Raw genomic sequence first — 19,384 nt, forward strand, 5'->3', positions numbered from 1 at the left:
TGGAATCATGGGGAAGTTGGAAGACAGAGTTGTTAGGATGCTGGGGAGAAACGATGGGGCTGATGCAGGGATGAGGGGCAGAGGTGATAGAGAGATGGGTACGGGTGCAGACAACACTGAAGAGAGTTGATGAGCCTTGTTGACCATTAGTATGTAGGCATTGAGGGAAAGGACACAAAGAGTCTCCAAGTTGATGACTAGGTGGTGGGGGTACCATTCCTCAAGATTATGTAGGAAGTAGACCACACCACACCTAAGGTGGGAAGGTGGTGAGGAATGCAGCCTGTGGTTGGCCATGAACTACTCTTGACTGTTTCTACAATAAAGTAGAACTTCTACTGAAGTTCACATTAGCATCCAGGCCAGGATGCTCTAAGATGACTTTGATGTCTAAACTGACCCACTTGTTTTCCATCTCCAGGCTTTATCACTGATGGGAACTCTAAGCTGGTTGGCAGTGCCCAGATTCGTCAAGTGAGAGTCCGGGAAAACTCTTGCCCTCTTGTCCCACACCTGCAGGCTTCTCTTGACAGATGTCATGCACCATATTCCCTGGATATTGAAGACCTATCAGACTATGGGGAAGGCTGGAATGCCTCTATCCTCAATAACAGCAGGGGCTTTTCCCAGGCTTGGCAATACCAGAACCAGAGACAACGCCGAGGGTATCCCATCTGGGGCAAACTCACTGTGTACCGGGGAGGAGGTTACGTGGTCCCCTTAGGGACTGATCGCAAAAGTACATCAAGGTAAGACTCACTTGACTCATGTGCGGCCAAGGAAAGCCATTTGTTAGAGTCCAGGTCGGTTTAGCGGATGCAGCCAAGCTCATTTATGTCATTGTAGGGAGTGACCAGGGGATTTGGAAGTATTCAGATTGTATTTCCAGGCCCTGGAAACTGGGGTCTCAGGGTCTCTCTCCAGCACTCTCAGCCTGGTGGGCCGAGTCTGGTGGCTTCTGCTAGAGCCAGTGTAGGGATGGGGAAGTCCACCACACAAAGCCTCCACCATCAGGCAAGTGGGAAGTAGTTAAGGCTCTTAACCTTAGCCAAGAATCATGCTTTTATTTGTAGTGACTTACAGTACCAAGGAAGAAGAGTTTGGAGTATTCACTGTTTCTATAGTGGCAGAAGCAAGCCTGCTCTTTGTCTGAAGGATGTCACCTTATCTCCCGAGATTGCTCACTACAAACACAGCTTCAGCAAATGCCTTGGGTAAAGCCCAGCCAGGACCTTGCATTCCTGGAATACCCAACATGATTGTGCATGGATATCCAGAGCCCATGCAGACTGCCTCTCCCAGCACACTCTAGGGTTAGAGAGCCCTAGGCCTGAAACCCTGGCATTGCTCCTGTTAGTTAGCTGTGTGGCCCCAGGCAAGTTAGTGAGCCCATATGCACCTCAGTCTTCTCCACTCTATTATCATAACACCAAGGAACACGGGTAACAAACTCCTAGGGAGAACAACTGGCAGGGGTCCCCTGGGATTAAGGACAGGACAGGAATAGTCAATTTCAGCATAAGAGGTGTTTTCCTGCCACTTGCAACAACGGGTATTATCTCTTCTATACTCCAAGCAGGAACATAGACCCAATGGGAAGGGGCATATTTTAAAACAGGCCCATCACTATTGCTGCCAGTAATAACAGCTGTCACTTTTACACACACACACACACACACACACACACTATTGCATTTTCTCTTCACAACATTCCCGAGGCACTAGAGTTAACACCATTGCAGTTGAGGAAACTGAGTCCTAGAGAGGCTATTAGCTTCCCCATGAGGCAGTCAGGATTTGAACCCCAGTTCTTCCAGCATATACTCTTTCCACACCAGTGGGCAGACCTCCAGAAACTGGTCTCATGTGAACTGCCAACCCAAGAGGGGTCTCGACTGCTGCTACTGCTGTCTGCCTAAGCCCCTGATTTTCTATGTGGTTCCTCTCACATGGTGATCCTCAAACTTTAAAAGGCATCACAATCCCTGGGAAGGCTCATCAAAATACAAATCCCCAGGCCCCATCCTAAGAGGAGTTTGTTTCAGGAGACTTGGGGTGGGGACTGAGAATCTGCATTTCTACGAAGTTTCCAGATGTGGATGCTGGCAGCACGGGGACACACTTTGAGGACCTCTGCTCTAACGTCCAGGAGACCGTGGGTGCCATGACAATGCACCATTGGTGGGAAACTATGATCACTTGCAAGGGCAGCCCCAAGGCCTTATGGTCCAGGGCATGAAGCAGAGCCAGAGGGATACATTTCTATGGGAAACCCTGGCCTCCTCCTGGGCAGAGCGGGGAGGGAGCCGCTATAGATGGAGATGTCGTTAAATATCCCTCTTCCTACAGAATTCTCCAGTACCTCTTTGACAACACCTGGCTGGACAGCCTGACCAGAGCTGTTTTTGTGGAGTTTACTGTCTACAATGCCAATGTGAACCTGTTCTGCATCATCACTCTGACCCTGGAGACTAGCGCCCTGGGTGGGCAGCCTTGCCTGTGACCTCATCTACAGTGTTCTGGAAGACAGACACCCCTCCCTCTGGGCCAGAGCTCCTGACCAGGCTGGGCCTTGCAGCCCCGGGCCAGAGTTCTGGGGCCAATGGTTGTTTGGGGGGTGGATCTTGGTTCTCCATAGGCACCTTAAGGCCAGGCTCCAGGGCTGTTCCACTCTTATTCCTAGTTGCCTCCACTTCTCTCTAGACTGTCTCTCAAGATACCCAGAGAGAACCCAGTTGCAGTCTGAAGGCAGCTTATCATCTTGAGCTACCCACTCTGGGGAATGTGGGTTGGGAGGCTGGCAGAGAAAGGCTGGGGAGGGGGCGAACTGGTAATAGATAATTTCACTTAAAACAGCATTTTACAACTTGTACCTCAAACCTACAGTACAAAGTACATTTCACATCATATTCTAACACACAAATATATATAACTGAGGCAAAAGCTTCAAAAATATTTCCTTTCACTACATGTAATGTACTCCAGTATTTTGTGTTCTGTTCCACTTTTCTTCCCACTTCCTGCCTCTGGCCTCTTTTATCCCTATCAAAATCTATGGAAAATACTACCTAAAGCTTCCTCAGCTAATAATTAATTTTCCCCAAATTCAACCACCTCTCCTTTAAATATTAAGCAACTTTTAGTATCCAATTACATTTTTAATAAAACTAATACATGCATATAGTTCTTTAAATTTCAGAACACTGTAAAGTGAAAAGTAAAAGGCCTTCAACTTCCATGATTACTGGCCACTGTCAAGAGCTTCTTTCAAATCCTTTGGTGGGGAGGCAGTTATTTTGTATTCCTGTGTTCCTCTACTTCTTTTTGCCACCTTTGTGGCTCTTAAGGACCAATTAAACAGCCTGTCCCCAAACACCTCTGATTACATTATGTGTTCCTACAAATGAGAAGTGAGGGTGGGTTTCAGGTCTGGTTGGTTCAAGCAGTCCATTGATGTCAGCAAGGACCCAGGTTGTTTCTGTCTCTCCATTCTGCCATTCTTGGGTTGACTTTGTCTTCAGAGGCAGTAGCCTTATCAAACTGTTTTTTTTTTTTTTAATAATCCTAAAACATCTTTACAATACCACCCCCCAAAAGAAAAGACACAGAAATGGATGAAAGATGATCCAAAAAAAGGCTGAGTTTTAGGCATAGTGGTCAATTGATGAATTGATCTTCAGTGAACCCTCTTTCGCTGGACCAGCCTTGAGTAAATTAATGTTAAGTGGGGAGTGTGCTTTGGCTGGAGGCAACCAAGTGCACGAATGGCTGACACCAGATGCAGAGTATAGGGAGTGGCTCTTCCAGTGCAGCTCCCTGCATCTCCTCTCATATGTCCATGGTCTTTGGAATCCACTATGTGTCCAGTCCCTTGAGTCTGTGGGTCAGAAGGGTCTTTATCTGCTCTTCTGCTCTGGCCAGCCCTCAGAAGGGTCTGAGCTTACATCATGCCACTGATGACTTCCAGTCAGAAGTGGTGGCTCTGAGTGGGCAGGTAACCAGGAGTGAGCAGAACATGTTTTGCTTCCCAGGAACCTTCTTCCCACATGCGAACCTGCAGAGCCTGCGCCTGTACCCCTTCACTGACGGCTGGCACCCCTTCGTGGTAGCAGCAGAGGCCATCTACCTCCTGTTCCTTCTCTACTACATGATTGTGCAGGTGAGGGGTGGACTATGACTCCATGGGGATGGAGGCGGCAATGTGTGCCTGTCCCCTCTCACACAGCTTCCCCAAAGTGAGGCCTAAAGAAGGGAGAGGGAAATATTCTGCTACCCTCTTGCCATGGCACCCTTTTGGTCCGTCTATAGTCCTGAGGGACCAGCTCAGGGACCAGCTTTTGGTATTTCTCAGGAACTGAGACTCAGAGGGTAGTCTTTCCAGGGTGAGGAAGGGAGAGGAAATGAGAGATTCCAAAAAATGTCAAAGGTGAGAAAGGAGAGAGGTGGCTGTGCCCACAGCCGGTGGTTCACCTGTGGTCCCTGGGAATTAGGAAAAAATCCCCTTTGCCACCTTTAAATGACACCATGTTGCAAAATGAAGGTGCAGATGTTGACAATGTTGGTGGTTTGAGGAAGCTGGGAACTCATCTAAAGCTTGGTATATGCTCTCACCCCTCCCCACAACAAAAATGCAAATCAGACATCTTAAGAGGGCATCCCAACCCCTGCTTAACAGCCACAGCCACTCGAAAGTGAGGATGATATCTTGAGTGTTTTCACCACGTGATAGGCATTACGCAAAAAACCTTGCATGGCTTTTCTCTTTTAATACCAGGAGAAAGGTGCTATTGGCTTCATTTCACAGAGTAGGAAGCTGAAGTCCAGAGACATGAAGAATTTATTCAAGGCCAAAATTGAACCCAGAGAGTCTGACCCCTGAACTTGACACTCAACCCCTCTGTGGCACCATCAGACTCATAAAATCTGGATCCCGTGGGGTCTCCGAGTGTCACCAATGCAAACCCAACAGGGAACAGTCATCAAATAACCACCTACGAACATCAAAGGAGGACCATCCACCACCCAACGCCATCCTACCCTCTGGATTGTACATGCCCCCACAACACTTCTTTCCAAAGCCCATAAATTTTTCTAAAAATGCCACTTCTTAAAATCATCCCCCCTTTCTTCATCCCTTTATAATGGAGGCAAACTTAGTCTCTAAGCATCCAAGAGTAGGGAGGTGGAAGGAAATGACCACAGAAGCTTCTCTTTAGTGGGAGGGAAAAAATGGAGGGAAGCCTAGAACTTGCATAGCATAATTCCTTTGACTTGTGACACCTGATGTGGAAACAAGGTTAAATATAAAATCTGCCAATCTAGAAAACCTATCTACCCACAAAGAAAAAAAAAAATGAGTTTAACAAAATTATTTCTTTTTAATTGCGGTAGCTAAATATACACAACATAAAATTCACCACTTTAAACATTTTAAAATGTACAGCTCAGTGGCGTTATGTACATTCACATTGTCATGCAACCATCATCACCAGCCATCTTCAGAATTTTTTTCCTCTTACAAAACTGAAACTGGACCCATTAAACAATAACTCCCTCCCCCCAAAAACAACCCCACTGCCTCCGAAGAAAACAATGTTTCTTATTGAGTCAGCATCACTACAATGTGATGCACATCCCAGGAAATCTGCTAGCAGATTCCAAAGACAGAAAGGAATCTCACCCTTGCATATTGCCAGGCAAATAGGACTCATTACATATTCATTCTTAAGATAAACACTAATTAATCCTCAAGAGGATTTACGGCAGCATCTGTCCCACTAGTCTACCCTAAATTCACCTGGTAATTGGGGCTGCCACTTGTGTTTGCCAACTGCCTTTATTAAAAGGAAAAATAAATGTACATGTTCACAATAGGAGGTAATTTTGCAACCTGGAGGTAGGTGCCTACCATTTGGCTCCTACCCTCCCAGGGAAACTGAGAGTGAATGGAACTATCTCCCTTCTTTTTTTATATATATATATATATATATATATATATATATATATATATATATACATTTTTTATTGGAGTTCAATTTGCCAACATATAGTATAACACTCAGTGCTCATCCCGTCAAGTGCCCCCCTCAGTGCCCGTCACCCAACTATCTCCCTTCATGATAGCACTTCAAAGAGAAAGCTTCCAGGTTCTTTAGAAAAACATACCTGAGGCTAGTTTAACTTTCAAAAAGGATTTACACACACACACAAAAAAACACACACACAAAAAAACACACACACACAAAAAAACACAAAAACACACACACACACACACAAGAAAAAGGATTTACATACATCTCAAAAGGGCAGAGAAAGAATATACAATTACAAGTTTTCTAAAGTAATTCTCTATGAAAGGGTGGGAGGGTCTTTCCCATTCCCCAATTTTTTGCATCAGAAATTATTAAATGTTTTTCTTATCAGATGCTGTATTTACTCTTATGTACCTCCAAAATTCTGCAGCCCAAGTTGGTTATGAAAGCAGATGGCTGCTTTCATAACCAGTCTGTGCACAAGGCTGGGGAGAGGGGAGAGGCTCCAGGCACTCCATGCACGTGGGGCTAGGGCTTTGAGAAGCCTCTCCAGGAGACAGTAGGCCCCTGCTGGAGGGTCATCTGGGGTGGTTCGGAGAGTCATGGTGGAAGGGATGGGGAGGCACAGTTCTGGGTACAGCATTTGGCAGAACCTCCAGCTCCTTTCCCAGGGCAAGCTCATGAGAAAACAGAAGTGGTGCTATTTCCATAGCAAGTGGAATCTTCTGGAGCTGACCATCATCCTAGCCAGTTGGAGTGCCCTGGCAATGTTTGCGAAGAGGGCCATCCTGGCAGAACGGGACATCCAGCACTACAGGAGCCACGGGGAGGAGTAAGTGGCTCTGCCTCAGCCCTCAACTCCCACACTAGACCTGCTTCCTCCAGCTCCATGGCCCCAGGGTCTGGGAGAGGGGGGAAGGAGGGCAGCTTTTGAAATCTTACTGATCCTTAGATGATCCAGGTCACTCTTTAAAAAAGGAACTATAACTACCACTTAGATTCAGGTTTGGGGCCTGTCACATATACAGTTGGAAAGGGCTTTTTGAAGACAAAATAGAACAATTTCTTACTTTTGCAAATCTGACCCAAACATAAAACCATGTGACATGCTGTTAAGGTTCCCTCCCAAAAGATGTAGCCCACCAGTGTGGACACATCTGCTACCATTTACAAAGTGTCTACTCTGCTGGTCATGATGCACTAGCTTCTCAGATGCTTGCAAGAACTCAACATCGTGGTAGACGCAAATGTGGGTTTGCCTCTTGGTGGGTGTTGAGCCAAAAGATATGACCAAGCAAAAAGAGCAGGAAAAAGAAGGATTTTACTTGCAACAGGTAAAGGAGAACACTGAAGATCTTTCCCAAAGCATTGTCTCCCCAAACAACAAAATTAGGGAAGTTTTAAGGTAAGGATCAATACATATTCATCAAGGCCTTGTGCACACAATGGGAAATACGGCATGGAATTGAGGCAGAAGTCACCTTGGGGTAACTGAGTCCTGGTCAAAGTCACTAGGAAGGCAAAGATCATCATTATCAATTCTCTGGCTTTAGTTGGTTTGGTATCTGAGTACTCAAGGGGGTTTAGATCCTGCAGAGAACTCAAGAATGCACATCGGGTCAATCTTGGCTTTGTTTTATTACTGACTGCCTCTGATAGGATCAGACTATCTCCCATCCCAGCCTGATAATGGCTGTTTTATTCTTACATTCATTCTCAAGGTGGATGGGGGCTTAAGATGACTTCCTTTGTCAGGAAAGCTAGGTCTGTCTTTCTGTTTCTGGGGTTCCCTAAACTCTTTCTGCTTACATTATCACTACTCCATTTTACAAATAAAGATATTGAAGCTCACAGAGGTAACGTCCCCAGGGTCACACAGCTAAAAGGTGGCAGAGAAGTAATTTAAACCTAGCTTACGTGAGGGACTCAGTCAGCAGAATGTGCAACTTTTGACTCTGGGGTTGTAAGTTCGAGCCTCTTGGCTCGAGATTACTTAAAAATTAAATCTTTAAGGGGTAGCTGGCTGGCTCAGTCAGTAGAACATATGACTCCTAAGATCATGAGTTTGAGCCCCATGTTGGTTGCAGAGATTACTTAAAAATAAAATCTTAAAAAAAAATTTTTTTTAAACCCCAAATACCTAGCTTGTGTGTCTCTAGGATCCCAACCCTTCCATTAAACCATTGTGTTTCTTAACTCATTCACTGATTTTATTGATATGGATAACATTTATTTATTGTTGGATGCTATACAGTTATAAAAACACCACTTTAACAGTATTATCTCATCTGCTTTAATCTTCCCAAAACTTTTAAAAGATCAACACCCATTTCTTACAGAGAAGGAAATTGAGGCTCAGAAAAGATGTCTGTCCGAGGTCACACAATTTGGAAATGGAAATACAAGGCCTTTAATTTGAACTCTGCATTCCTAACCTCCCACCCTATTGCTGGCTCATTTAGCTCACAAACCCTAAGCTCTAAATGGTATAAGAGTGTTAGATGTTTTAAATGAGGCAGGAGAAAGGTGCCACAGGAGCCAAAGGAGGAAGCAGCAATCCATACCAGCTGCCCCAGTCTGCTCAAAGGGAAGGATGATGCTGGAAGGCAGGAGATTAGGTAGAAGGATAACTTTCATTCAGGCACTCAATGCTTTTACAAATTTAAGATCAGGGCACCTGGGTGGCTCAGTCGGTTAAGCATCTGCCTTCGGCTCAGGTCAGGATCACAGGGTTCTGGGATAGAGTCCTGCATTGGGCTCCCTGCACAGTGAGGAGTCTGCTCCTCCCTCTGCATCTGCCCCTCCCCTGGCTTGTGCCCTGTCTCACTCACTCTCTCTCCAATAAATAAATAAAATCTTTAAACACACACACACATAAAAACTAGAGATCATAGAATTCTGTTCCGTAATGATGGATAGTTGGAAGAAAGGCAGGCAGAGACAAGGGGCCCTGCCCTAAGAGAAAACCACCCTTAAAAGGATTTTACACCACCCTGGAAGGAGCCCTCCACCCTTTCACAATGATGGATAACAAAAGCCTGATTGGATGACAGGCTCAGGGAGGGTTAATCAGATTACAAGAACCCAGCCAACAAGCCCATAAAAACCCGGAGGTTTAGAAATTCTGGTGTAAAAAAAAAAAAAAAAAAAAAAATTCTGATGTCAAGCCTCTCAGGTTCCCTCCCTCTTCAGGAACTTTGTACTATCACATTACTATTGCTCAATAAACTTTGATTTGCTGCCCACCACTTTTTATCTGATCTACCTCTTCACTCTTCGAACCAGCATGACCAAGAACCATGGGCACCAAAGAAAAGGAAATCCTGTAACAATAGCCTGTTCTCTATCCATGTCACTAGATATATATAGGTCTATTCCATTTTATTTATTTATTTTTAAGTAGGCTTCATGTTCAGTGTGGAGCCCAACACAGGGCTTAACCTCACAACCCTGAGATCAAGACCTGAGCTGAGAACAAGAGTGAGATGCTTAACCGACTGAGCCTCTCAGGCATCCTTGATTCTATGACATTTTAACAACACACCAATATTAAGACTGAATTAAAAGTACAAAGGTAAAAAGGGAATGAAGGGTAGGATGGAAGGGCAGGAAGGACCCAGACTTTGGGATCAGACATGCCTGGATTCCAACTCTCATTCTTCTACCACTAGTTATGTCACTAGCTCTGTGACCTTGTGCCAATCTTAGTCCATATCTGTAGAGACAGCAGTACTTAACCTCATCCAGTGGTCTGAGAGGTCAAATGAGACAGGGCAGTTGAGGTTCATTAGGCCCTTACTTGGCACAGAAATTAAATGGTACTTCCATCGTTCTTTCAAAGGAAGATATACACTCAGACAAGTGTGAGGGAGGACATGGCATCTAGGGACCCCAAACCAGGAAGAGAGGCTCACAGAATGCCCTCACTTCTATCTTCTTGATGCTGGAAGGATTCCTCCTTTCCCATTCTTCCAAAGCTCTTCAGCCATAAACCAAAAATGCTAGGTAATGGTCCCATGACTACCATCAACATCATCATACCTGTCAGAGGCATCATCCCACCATCTTCCTTATTACCTTCACCATCATCCTCACCACCAGCATCACCCCTATCATTATCACCACTATCACCTCCCTCATTATCATCATCATTCATATCATAACCATCATCCCCACCATCACCATCATCACCAGTTCATCATCACCTAGTTGGGGGAATTGGACCAGTTCTACCTCCTAGACCTACTGTGGGACGTGATGGGCCTCTGAGATCATGATAAATCCAATCCTGCATCCTGGACTCAATTGAGCCCAGATGAGCTCTGGGTGAGCTACTCATAGTCTCTGAGATCCGGTCTCCCCTTTTGGTCCCACAGGGGGATCAGTTTCAGTGAGACAGCAGCGGCTGATGCTGCCCTTGGCTACATCATTGCCTTCCTGGTACTGCTGTCCACAGTGAAGCTTTGGCATCTGCTCAGGTTGAACCCCAAAATGAACATGATCACATCAGCCCTGCGCCGTGCTTGGGGGGACATTTCGGGGTTTATCATCGTCATCCTCATCATGCTTCTGGCTTACTCCATTGCGGTGAGTCGTCCCTTTGGTAAAACCTTCAGGGCTGGTCTCCTTGGAAGCAAAGGCTTTTCAGTGGTGGGGAATTGAGGGTTAGGGTTAAGAAGATTTTGGTACCTGAGGGAGATGATGGATTTTCTGAGTCCAAGACTTTTTAGCTGGAGCTCATAAACTGGCCACCCCACATGGCAAAGGCTCAGTTAGGTAAGAGTGAGGAGGAATAATCTCTAAGACTAAAAGGGCCAACTACCTCCAATAAAGGATTCTTTTCTGTATCTAGATCCTACCTGGATATGCTAGTTCTCCTGACATCCCAATTGTTCAGACATGCACAGAATATTCCCTTTGTGGGGGGATGTGGAGATGAATTGTGAGGACAGATACATCCACAGGCCATGTCACTGCCTGATGCCTTACACTTGAGGCATGAACTTAGTAGGGCCAAAAATCATTCCATTCAGTCCCTGGACACTAGAAGCATTTTGGCAATCACAACTCCTTTGTGAATGAAAAAAACATTGCACTGTCAACTCTTTTATTATCAATTAATGTGGGAACAAACGCCTTCTACTACATCTTGATCTCTATCTAATTATACCCTCCATCCTCTCCAAGTCCACATTCCCCATAATACCATGGCTCCCACTCCTCTGTGACCCTCCCTTCAATCCTGACCCACTTTCTACCCCAACCCCTCCAATCTCACTTTCCACCATCCCTGACCTCCACACAACCTGATGATCCCTCTTATTCTGGTCCCCACTCCCTGTCTAACCCTCTCCTCCCATTCCTCATCCTTTTCCTGTCCCTATCATCTCAACCCTGACTCCCTAATCTCTGACCCTACTCCATCTTCCTCTCTCACCCTTAGAAATGGGGTGAGGCGCATTGATGCAGTGGTGGAGGGTATATACTAAAAAGCTGGAGTCTGGTTTTATCAAAAGTACTCCACCTGACCCCTTAATTCATGTGGATTTATTCAGTCCTTGATCTGCAGTGCAGGAGCTGCAGGGATACTGCAGTGTCCCCTGGGACCAGAAGTCACTAACTCAGAGCCAAGGGAGTGCTGGGCCTCCCTGACAGAATAGCAGAAATCTTTGGGGGGAAGGATGCTGTGCTAAGGAGGAAATACAGTGGCAGTGGGGAAAGCCCTGCCCAGACAGAAGCCTCTTGTCATCCAAGCCAACGGCCCCAGAGCAAAGATGTTAGGGCCTCAAAGAGCCCAGTTTCATCCTTGAGGCTTAGAGCAACCATCTGAGTGAACACAACAGTGGCCTAGTGCGTGATGCCTGAGCCGCAGACGTGCATACACACCCCTTACAGAGCTGGGTATGTACACACACCCACTAGCAAGCCCCTGTAAGGACAGACGGCTTTGCCAGGCCAAGGAGATGGCTGACCCAGGACACTGACTCGACTGTCAAACAGGCATCGGGCTGGGGTGGGGAGGTCACTTGGTTTCCTTCTGTGTTCATAAGGACTCTTTCCATAACAGTCAAACTTAATATTTGGTTGGAAACTCCGTTCCTACAAAACCCTCTTTGATGCAGCAGAAACAATGATCAGCCTTCAGCTCGGAATCTTTAACTACGAAGAGGTAATGGGGTATGGTGGGGTGAGGGACATGGACACTACCATGTATACCAAGCCTTTGTGAAAGTTAAAAAAAGAACCCTCCTCAAGTGCCTCCTCCTGGGTAGATGTTGCCCCTTGGGTCCATGGCCTGGCAAGCACAGGGCAGCTTTGAACAAATAAAATCGTTCCCCTTCCTCTAGGCAGACACGTGCATACTAGGGCTATAGCTTGCCCTGGGGACCCTGCTTACTAGAGAACATCAGGTACTGGCTACTCAGGGGAGGGCTGTGCTGGGAGGTATCTAGAAGGGAATGTTCCCGGCCCTAGTCAGAAATGGTAGCCATATTTGAAAATGGTAGCAGTAGGGAGTAGGGGGTGTTGGCTTTTCCCTCTCCTGGTAGCTCCAGACGGACTGCCCATACTTTCAGCTGCCACGCGGCAGGGGGCCTTCCTGGTTCCAGTCTCTGCCTAGTCTGGGAACCAGTTTCCCCTCTGAGAGTGCCTATGGGGAAGTGACTGCTAAGACACCGGACTCCTGGGGATGACTCTGGCTTTCTTCCTGACAGATCCTGGACTACAGCCCAGTGCTTGGCTCCTTCCTGATTGGGTCCTGCATCATTTTCATGACATTTGTGGTGCTGAATCTATTTATCTCTGTCATTCTGGTGGCCTTCAATGAGGAGCAAAAAAATGATCAGGTGAGTCCCTCTGGCCTATTTTTCAACAGTCCCTGACCTTGAACTAGGAAGATACTGAGTAGCATTAGACATAAAGGGGATTTGAGGGACACTGTAGCCCAAAGCCCTCATTTCATAGGAGGGGAAACAGGTCCAGAAGGAGGAAATTACTTCTTGAGACTACAAGCAAATGAAGGACAGACCAGAATTGGGTCTCCTGATTTCCAAGGTGGCAGTCCAGTGATTCTCAGCCCTGCGTGTACATTAGAATCTCTGGGTGAATGAGTCAAGCTCTGGTATTTTTGATATCTTCCCATGTGATTGCAATATACAGCTGAAGCAGAGAACCTGTTAAAAATTATTAAAGCAGGGGAACCCTGGGTGGCGCAGCGGTTTGGCGCCTGCCTTTGGCCCAGGGCGCGATCCTGGAGACCCAGGATCGAATCCCACATCGGGCTCCCGGTGCATGGAGCCTGCTTCTCCCTCTGCCTGTGTCTCTGCCTCTCTCTCTCTCTCTCTGTATGACTATCATAAATAAATAAAAAAAAATTATTAAAGCAGATAACTTAAGTGATACAAACTTTAACACTTCATGAAGTAGACAGTCTCCATTCAGAGAAGTAAAACAGGGTGGAAGGCAAGAAGCTTTTATAGGATAAAGAATAAAGAACAAGGAAGAGAAAAATTTTTTTAAAAGATCTGATTGGCTGGAGCCACAGAGTCAACCTTGTTTGGAGTAAGATAGAAAAGAAGTATAGACCCCAGAGGTGGCTTGGTGTTTAGGTCCTGGCTAGCCTGGCATACTGCATTTTGGGCAGGGGAGCATTTATAGAGACACAAAAGTTCTGTAAACTTCAGTTTGCTGACATGGCACACCAGGCAGGACCAGCTCCATCTTGGGCTTAGAAATTTTTCCTTTAAAGATTTTATTTATTCATGAGAGACACAAAGAGAAAGGCAAGAGATATAAGCAGAGGGAGAAGCAGACTCCCTGCAGGGAGCCTGATGCAGGACTCAATCCCAGGACCCTGGGATCATGACCTGAGCCGAAGGCAAACACTCAACCACTGACCCACCCAGGTGTTTCTTGGGATTAGAGATTTATTGCAACAAGTCATATGGTAACTAGTTTAAATTTTGAGAAGCTGTGGCAAACTACTTTGCAAAGCAGCTGCACTCTTTCACATTTCCAGCAGCAATGCACAAGGTTCTTTGTACATAAATTCGTTAAGAGCCTCTGCTGGGGGTGGTAGAAGGAATTTTATTATTCTCATCAGAGGGAAAAAAGGAACTTCCTGGGGAATAAGTGGGAGCACACACTCTTGGAATTCCCAGAAAAGGGAGAATCTCTACAAAAAAAAAAAAAAGAAAGAAAGAAAAAAAAAAGACTCTAAAGAGTGAAGTGACTTTGGCAGAGACCTAATTGGACAATAAAGCCATGGTTTCACCTTAGAAAGAAAAGCCCCCAAAGAGGATGGTTCTAGGTATGTCACATGGGCTTTTTTTCCCCCCTCTTCAGCTGTCGGAAGAAGGAGAGATTGTTGATTTGTTACTGATGAAAATACTCGGTTTCTTGGCTATTAAACGTAAAAGAGAGGAGCCTGGAAGCAGCAGTGAGCAGCCCAAGTAGCCATCAGAGGCGGGGACCCCCTCCACCTGCATCAGCTGCGCTCAAAGTTCAAACTCTTCATGCACACATGAGCATCTTAAGAAGGAAGATGGCCAGAGCCTTGGACCTATGCTTACTGGTGATTCTATAGTCTCTATGTTCTCCCGTGTGCATAGAAAAGTCACCAAGTCTGACAAGTGAAAAAAATAAATATATATACAGATACACGCAATTACCACTACTGTGATAGACTGTTTGTTTAAATGTATTTCCTTCTAGAAATAAAACAAATATTGTCTGGAGTTTGGGTAAAAATCATCTCTATAGACTATTTAATCTTCTTGGTTGGTCAGGGGTTGCTTCTGAATGATTCCAGTTCAGGGTTTCTCAAAATCTATCCAAGAGATGTTAATGGCTGTTATAGAAGTTGGCTACAGTTGCCAGAACAAAGTACCACAAACTAGTTGGCTTAAAACAACAGAAATTTACATTCTCTGTTCTGGAAGATAGAGCCCCAAATCAAGGTGTCGAGGGGGGACATCCTCTATCTGAAGACTCTGGAGAACAGTCTTCTCTTCCAGCTTCTAGTGTCCTTTGGTGTTCCTTGGCTTATAGACGCATCATTCTAATCTCTGTCATCACATGGCCTTCTCTTTGTATCTGTCCTGGTTTTTTTCTTCTTTTTTTTAAAAAAAAAAAAAATTTTATTTATTTGAGAGAGAGCATGAGGGGGGTGAGGGGTAGAGAGAGAAGTAGACACCTCACTGGACAGGGAGCCTGATGCAGGGTTTGATCCCAAGGCTCCCAAGCTGAAGGCACTTAATCAACTGAGCCACCCAGGCGCCCCTCTTTTCCTCGTCTTATAAGTTTTCTCGTCATACTGGATTGAAGGCCCATCCTACTCTATTATGACCTCATCTTAACAAATTACGTCTGCAACAACCCTATTCCCAAATTAGATCACATTTTGAGTACTGGGGGTTAGGACTTCAACATATCTCTTTAGGGAACAAAATTCATCATAACAGGCATCATTCCCCCAGAAATGTTTCTGAATCAAATAAATGTGAGAAACGCTAGATTATAAAAGGTCACACAAGTTCTTTAGCATGGGAATTGTCAGTTTTTAATATGCTAAATGGGCACTGTGAGTCTCCTGGGATGAGATGAGCACAAGAGATAAAGAGTATAATGACTCCTGAACCCTTCTGAGGCATCCAGTACTGCAGCAACCTTAGTCAGAGTTAGTGTTCTTTAGACAATACTTTGGGAATTGTTGATCTACATCAATGGTTCTCAACCTTGGCTGCATGCTAGACTCCCCGGACTTCATTCCAATGCATCAGAACCTTTGGGCTAGGACCCAGGCAATAGTAGTTTTAAAGTCTCCCCAGGTGATTCCAATGGGCAGTCAGACTTGATAATCAGACTCAATAACCATGCTCTAAATTCTGAGAACCACAGACCTAAATAAGAAAAGGCTTTCAGGTGTCTGTGTGGATAAGGGCACATTTCTCCTCCCCCATGCAGGGGACGCACAGCACATAGCCTCTTCAGCTCACCCATCTGGTACCTCTTCCTCACTCACCTGTGGTAACAGATTCTCCAGTTTGCCTGCCCTGAATCCATCCCATGCTTTCCTCATTGCAATCAGAACCCAACTTTGTGCTGAGTGAAGTAAGTCAGTCGGAGAAGGACAAACATTATATGTTCTCATTCATTTGGGGAATATAAATAATAGTGAAAGGGAAAATAAGGGAAGGGAGAAGAAATGTGTGGGAAATATCAGAAAGGGAGACAGAACGTAAAGACTGCTAACTCTGGGAAACGAACTAGGGGTGGTAGAAGGGGAGGAGGGCGGGGGGTGGGAGTGAATGGGTGACGGGCACTGGGTGTTATTCTGTATTTTAGTAAATTGAACACCAATAAAAAAATAAATAAATAAACATGGTAGGAAAAAAAAAAAAAGAACCCAACTTTGTTCAGGGAGACATCTATTCCTTTCCCACATGACTCATGGGAAGGTGACCCTGTTGCTACCTAAGGCAAATCCTGATTTGTCTTAGTAATAATGATCCATTTCCCTTGACAGTGAGGGATTCAGGGTAGTCACAGGACCCAGTTCCAGCAAATGAAAAATGAAGTCTCCAGGATACTTTCTGGAAAGGTCTACTTGGTAATAAAGAGACACCACAGACATGGGGCCTTATGCTGCTAGACATTTTCTGGTTTAAGCAAGACACCTGGAACTTTGGCAGCTATTTTGAGACCACAGGGAATAATCTGAACATAGCAGAATAGAAAGGTGAGAGGAACATGGATGTTTGATGACTGACTTAATCAACTCTGGAACTGAACTATTGCCTTCTATCTGGATGAGAGCTTAAATGTTTTTGTGACGGTTAAATCAGGATCCTACCCTGATAATTAAAAAAAAAACAAACAAACGGATCCTTTATTATAAAAAGGATCCTTTATTATAAAGACCCATACAGCATAGAACATATGCAAAACCTTGGGGATTTCATTGTCTTCTATCCAAGTAAAAGTCCATCATCCATTCTTTATTGTGCCAGGTATGAACATGAGCTATATGGGCAGAGATATTCATCAAATACCCCATAGCAAGGTGTACGCACATGTCCTGATAGACTGGTACAGAGACCAGACATGTATAGTTTATTTTTTAAGATTTTATTTATGAGAGAAAACATGTGAGTGTGTGCACACAAGTGGGGGTGTGTGGGCGGGGGAGAAGCAGACTCCCTGCTGAGTAGGAAGCCCAATGCAGGCCTACCCCAGGACCCTGAGATCATGACCTGAGCTGAAGGCAAATGCTTAACTGATTGAGCCACTCAGGCACCCTCATACAGTCTGTTTTGCTTTTTTTTTTTTTTTTAAGATTTTATTTATTTATTCATGAGACACACACACACACACAGAGAAGCAGAGACACAGGCAGAGGGAGAAGCAGACTCCATGCAGGGAGCCCAAGGTGGGACTCGATCCCAGGACGTCGGGATCACACTCTGAGCCAAAGGCAGATGCTCAACCGCTGAGCCACCCAGGGGTCCCTACAGTCTGTTTTAAATAGGAAAAGTTCTAAGATTCTGAAAATCTTAGAACAAAAGGTTCTGGAGAAGTTGTAAGTTCTTCATCTCTCTCATCTTTCCCAGCTACTCTTCCCTCTTTTACTGACTGTAAATATCAGACTGTCAGCTCATCCAATTGTATTGCTATGAGAGAGAGAAAAAAAAAAGAGATGAGTGGATCCCTCTTAAGACACTTGAAAGAGAAAACCATGTGCAAGTTTCCGGCATCTGTATGTACCAAACATGCTGAGATGACCTTTCAAATCTCAAGCCATGGATGTTACAAAGATTATCAGTTACGAAAAAAGAGAATTTTTGATTATTCTAATGCTTATTAATTTTTAAAAATGACACATTTCCTATTGTTTTGGTGAAGAGCATGCGATATGGTCCACAGACTGATATGTGACCTTGTTTTTTCCCACCAAATGCTTTAGTAGAGCTGGGAATAAATATTTTAGGGCATGTAGTATACTATGTTGGTTTATAAAAAAACAACAAAAACGGAATGTTGACATTATAGAAGCTAGCCAGGATCTGGAGTTTGGAGAAGACCACTCTGAGCCAGTCGGCCTCCCAAAGGAGGCAAGTACAGCAGGGCTTAAGAGCAGTGCACCGTGAATCCAACTAGAGGTGAAGTCCTGCTACTTGCCACCTAGTAGCTGCTTAACTAAGCCATGAATGCTTTCCCCACTCCTTTCTGGGCAAGTCTTTTAACCTTTCTAAGCCTCCAGCTCTTCACCTATGAAATGAAAGTAATAGGTATCAGAACGGGGTTTGGAGAGGACTAAAAAGGTAATGTTTGCACTGACCTAGGCACATAGCAGGGGAACGGAAAATGCAGCACGACAGCCCTTGCAAGCCACTGCACAGACGTGCTGACGACAGTGCCCGTTTTGTGAGGGACGTGGAAGCTCGGTGCAACAACACGAGTCTCCCAAACAGCCCTGCGTACACACACACACACACACACACACACACACACTTTTAGGTGGCCACCCCCGAATAATGAAGATCTGGAGCTTAAGATGTTTTTCACTCTGGGGTTTCTTTGCTGATTCCCGCCCACTCCAGTTAATTTGTGTTGAAGTTGAGGCCTTTCCCAGAACTTATTTTCTGTCTCCTTGGATGGGGACATGCCTTCGGCCTTTCTGGAGAGGCCCCGGTCACAGGGCTGGCTAGGTAAGCAAGGAACTGACCACGCTGCGTTTCAGCCTTGCCGTCTGATTGCTCCTGCATCGGCTGGCTCCCACCTCACCCCATCAGGCAAGTCCCTGCACCATTATGAGCTTCACGATTCGGTCTGTCCGTTTGGGGGACCCAGGCCTCTTGGCATCTGTAAAGTAATAACGTGGGTTCCCGGACTGTCTCCAGCATTTTGAAATGTCAAAGAGACACCCCGTGTCTGAACTCCTTTGGCCAATGCCCGACTGTCTTCTTTGGAATGACTCCGTTTAGACCTGGCTCTGAGCCGTGCTCTGGGTGACCTTGATCCTCTGACAGGCCTGGGGACACCCTATACCTTCCTTGAGGCCTCAGGGCCCCCCTGCTACAGGAATGCGCATCCCGCGAAGCCATCGCTGCCGGGAACCCCTCCCGCGCTGCCGGAGCGGGAGGCCGACCTCGCACGTTCACTCCCGGGCCCAGCGGCTCCCGGGTACGAGGCCCCGCCCCCGGCCCAGGCCCCGTCCCCCGCCCCCCGCCCCCAGCCCCTTCCGGCCGCGGCTCCTGCTCTTCTGCATGTCCCCGCCCCCCGCGCGCGCGCCGCCCTATCCGAGGCCGCGCCCGGCTCGGAGTTCCCGCCCCCCCGGCCGGGCCCCGCCCCCC

The 19,384-nt window shown here is 45.9% G+C and overlaps 1 protein-coding gene across 1 annotated transcript in view; it reads left to right on the forward strand.

The window, feature by feature from the left end:
- The window catches only part of PKD1L2 (polycystin 1 like 2), an 88,182-nt gene extending 73,471 nt beyond the window's left edge, over positions 1 to 14,711 (forward strand). Inside the window, exons 35-42 of the mRNA XM_025428757.3 lie at positions 422 to 749; positions 2,350 to 2,483; positions 4,032 to 4,159; positions 6,704 to 6,864; positions 10,409 to 10,619; positions 12,100 to 12,201; positions 12,746 to 12,877; positions 14,376 to 14,711. Of these exons, the coding sequence (XP_025284542.1) occupies positions 422 to 749; positions 2,350 to 2,483; positions 4,032 to 4,159; positions 6,704 to 6,864; positions 10,409 to 10,619; positions 12,100 to 12,201; positions 12,746 to 12,877; positions 14,376 to 14,486 (1,307 nt within the window). The 3' untranslated portion in view covers positions 14,487 to 14,711. The remainder of the gene's footprint in view (positions 1 to 421; positions 750 to 2,349; positions 2,484 to 4,031; positions 4,160 to 6,703; positions 6,865 to 10,408; positions 10,620 to 12,099; positions 12,202 to 12,745; positions 12,878 to 14,375) is intronic.
- Positions 14,712 to 19,384: the final 4,673 nt, after the last annotated feature.

The sequence above is a fragment of the Canis lupus genome, chromosome 5 (genome assembly GCF_003254725.2).
Source record: "Canis lupus dingo isolate Sandy chromosome 5, ASM325472v2, whole genome shotgun sequence".
NCBI classification, from domain to species: domain Eukaryota; kingdom Metazoa; phylum Chordata; class Mammalia; order Carnivora; family Canidae; genus Canis; species Canis lupus.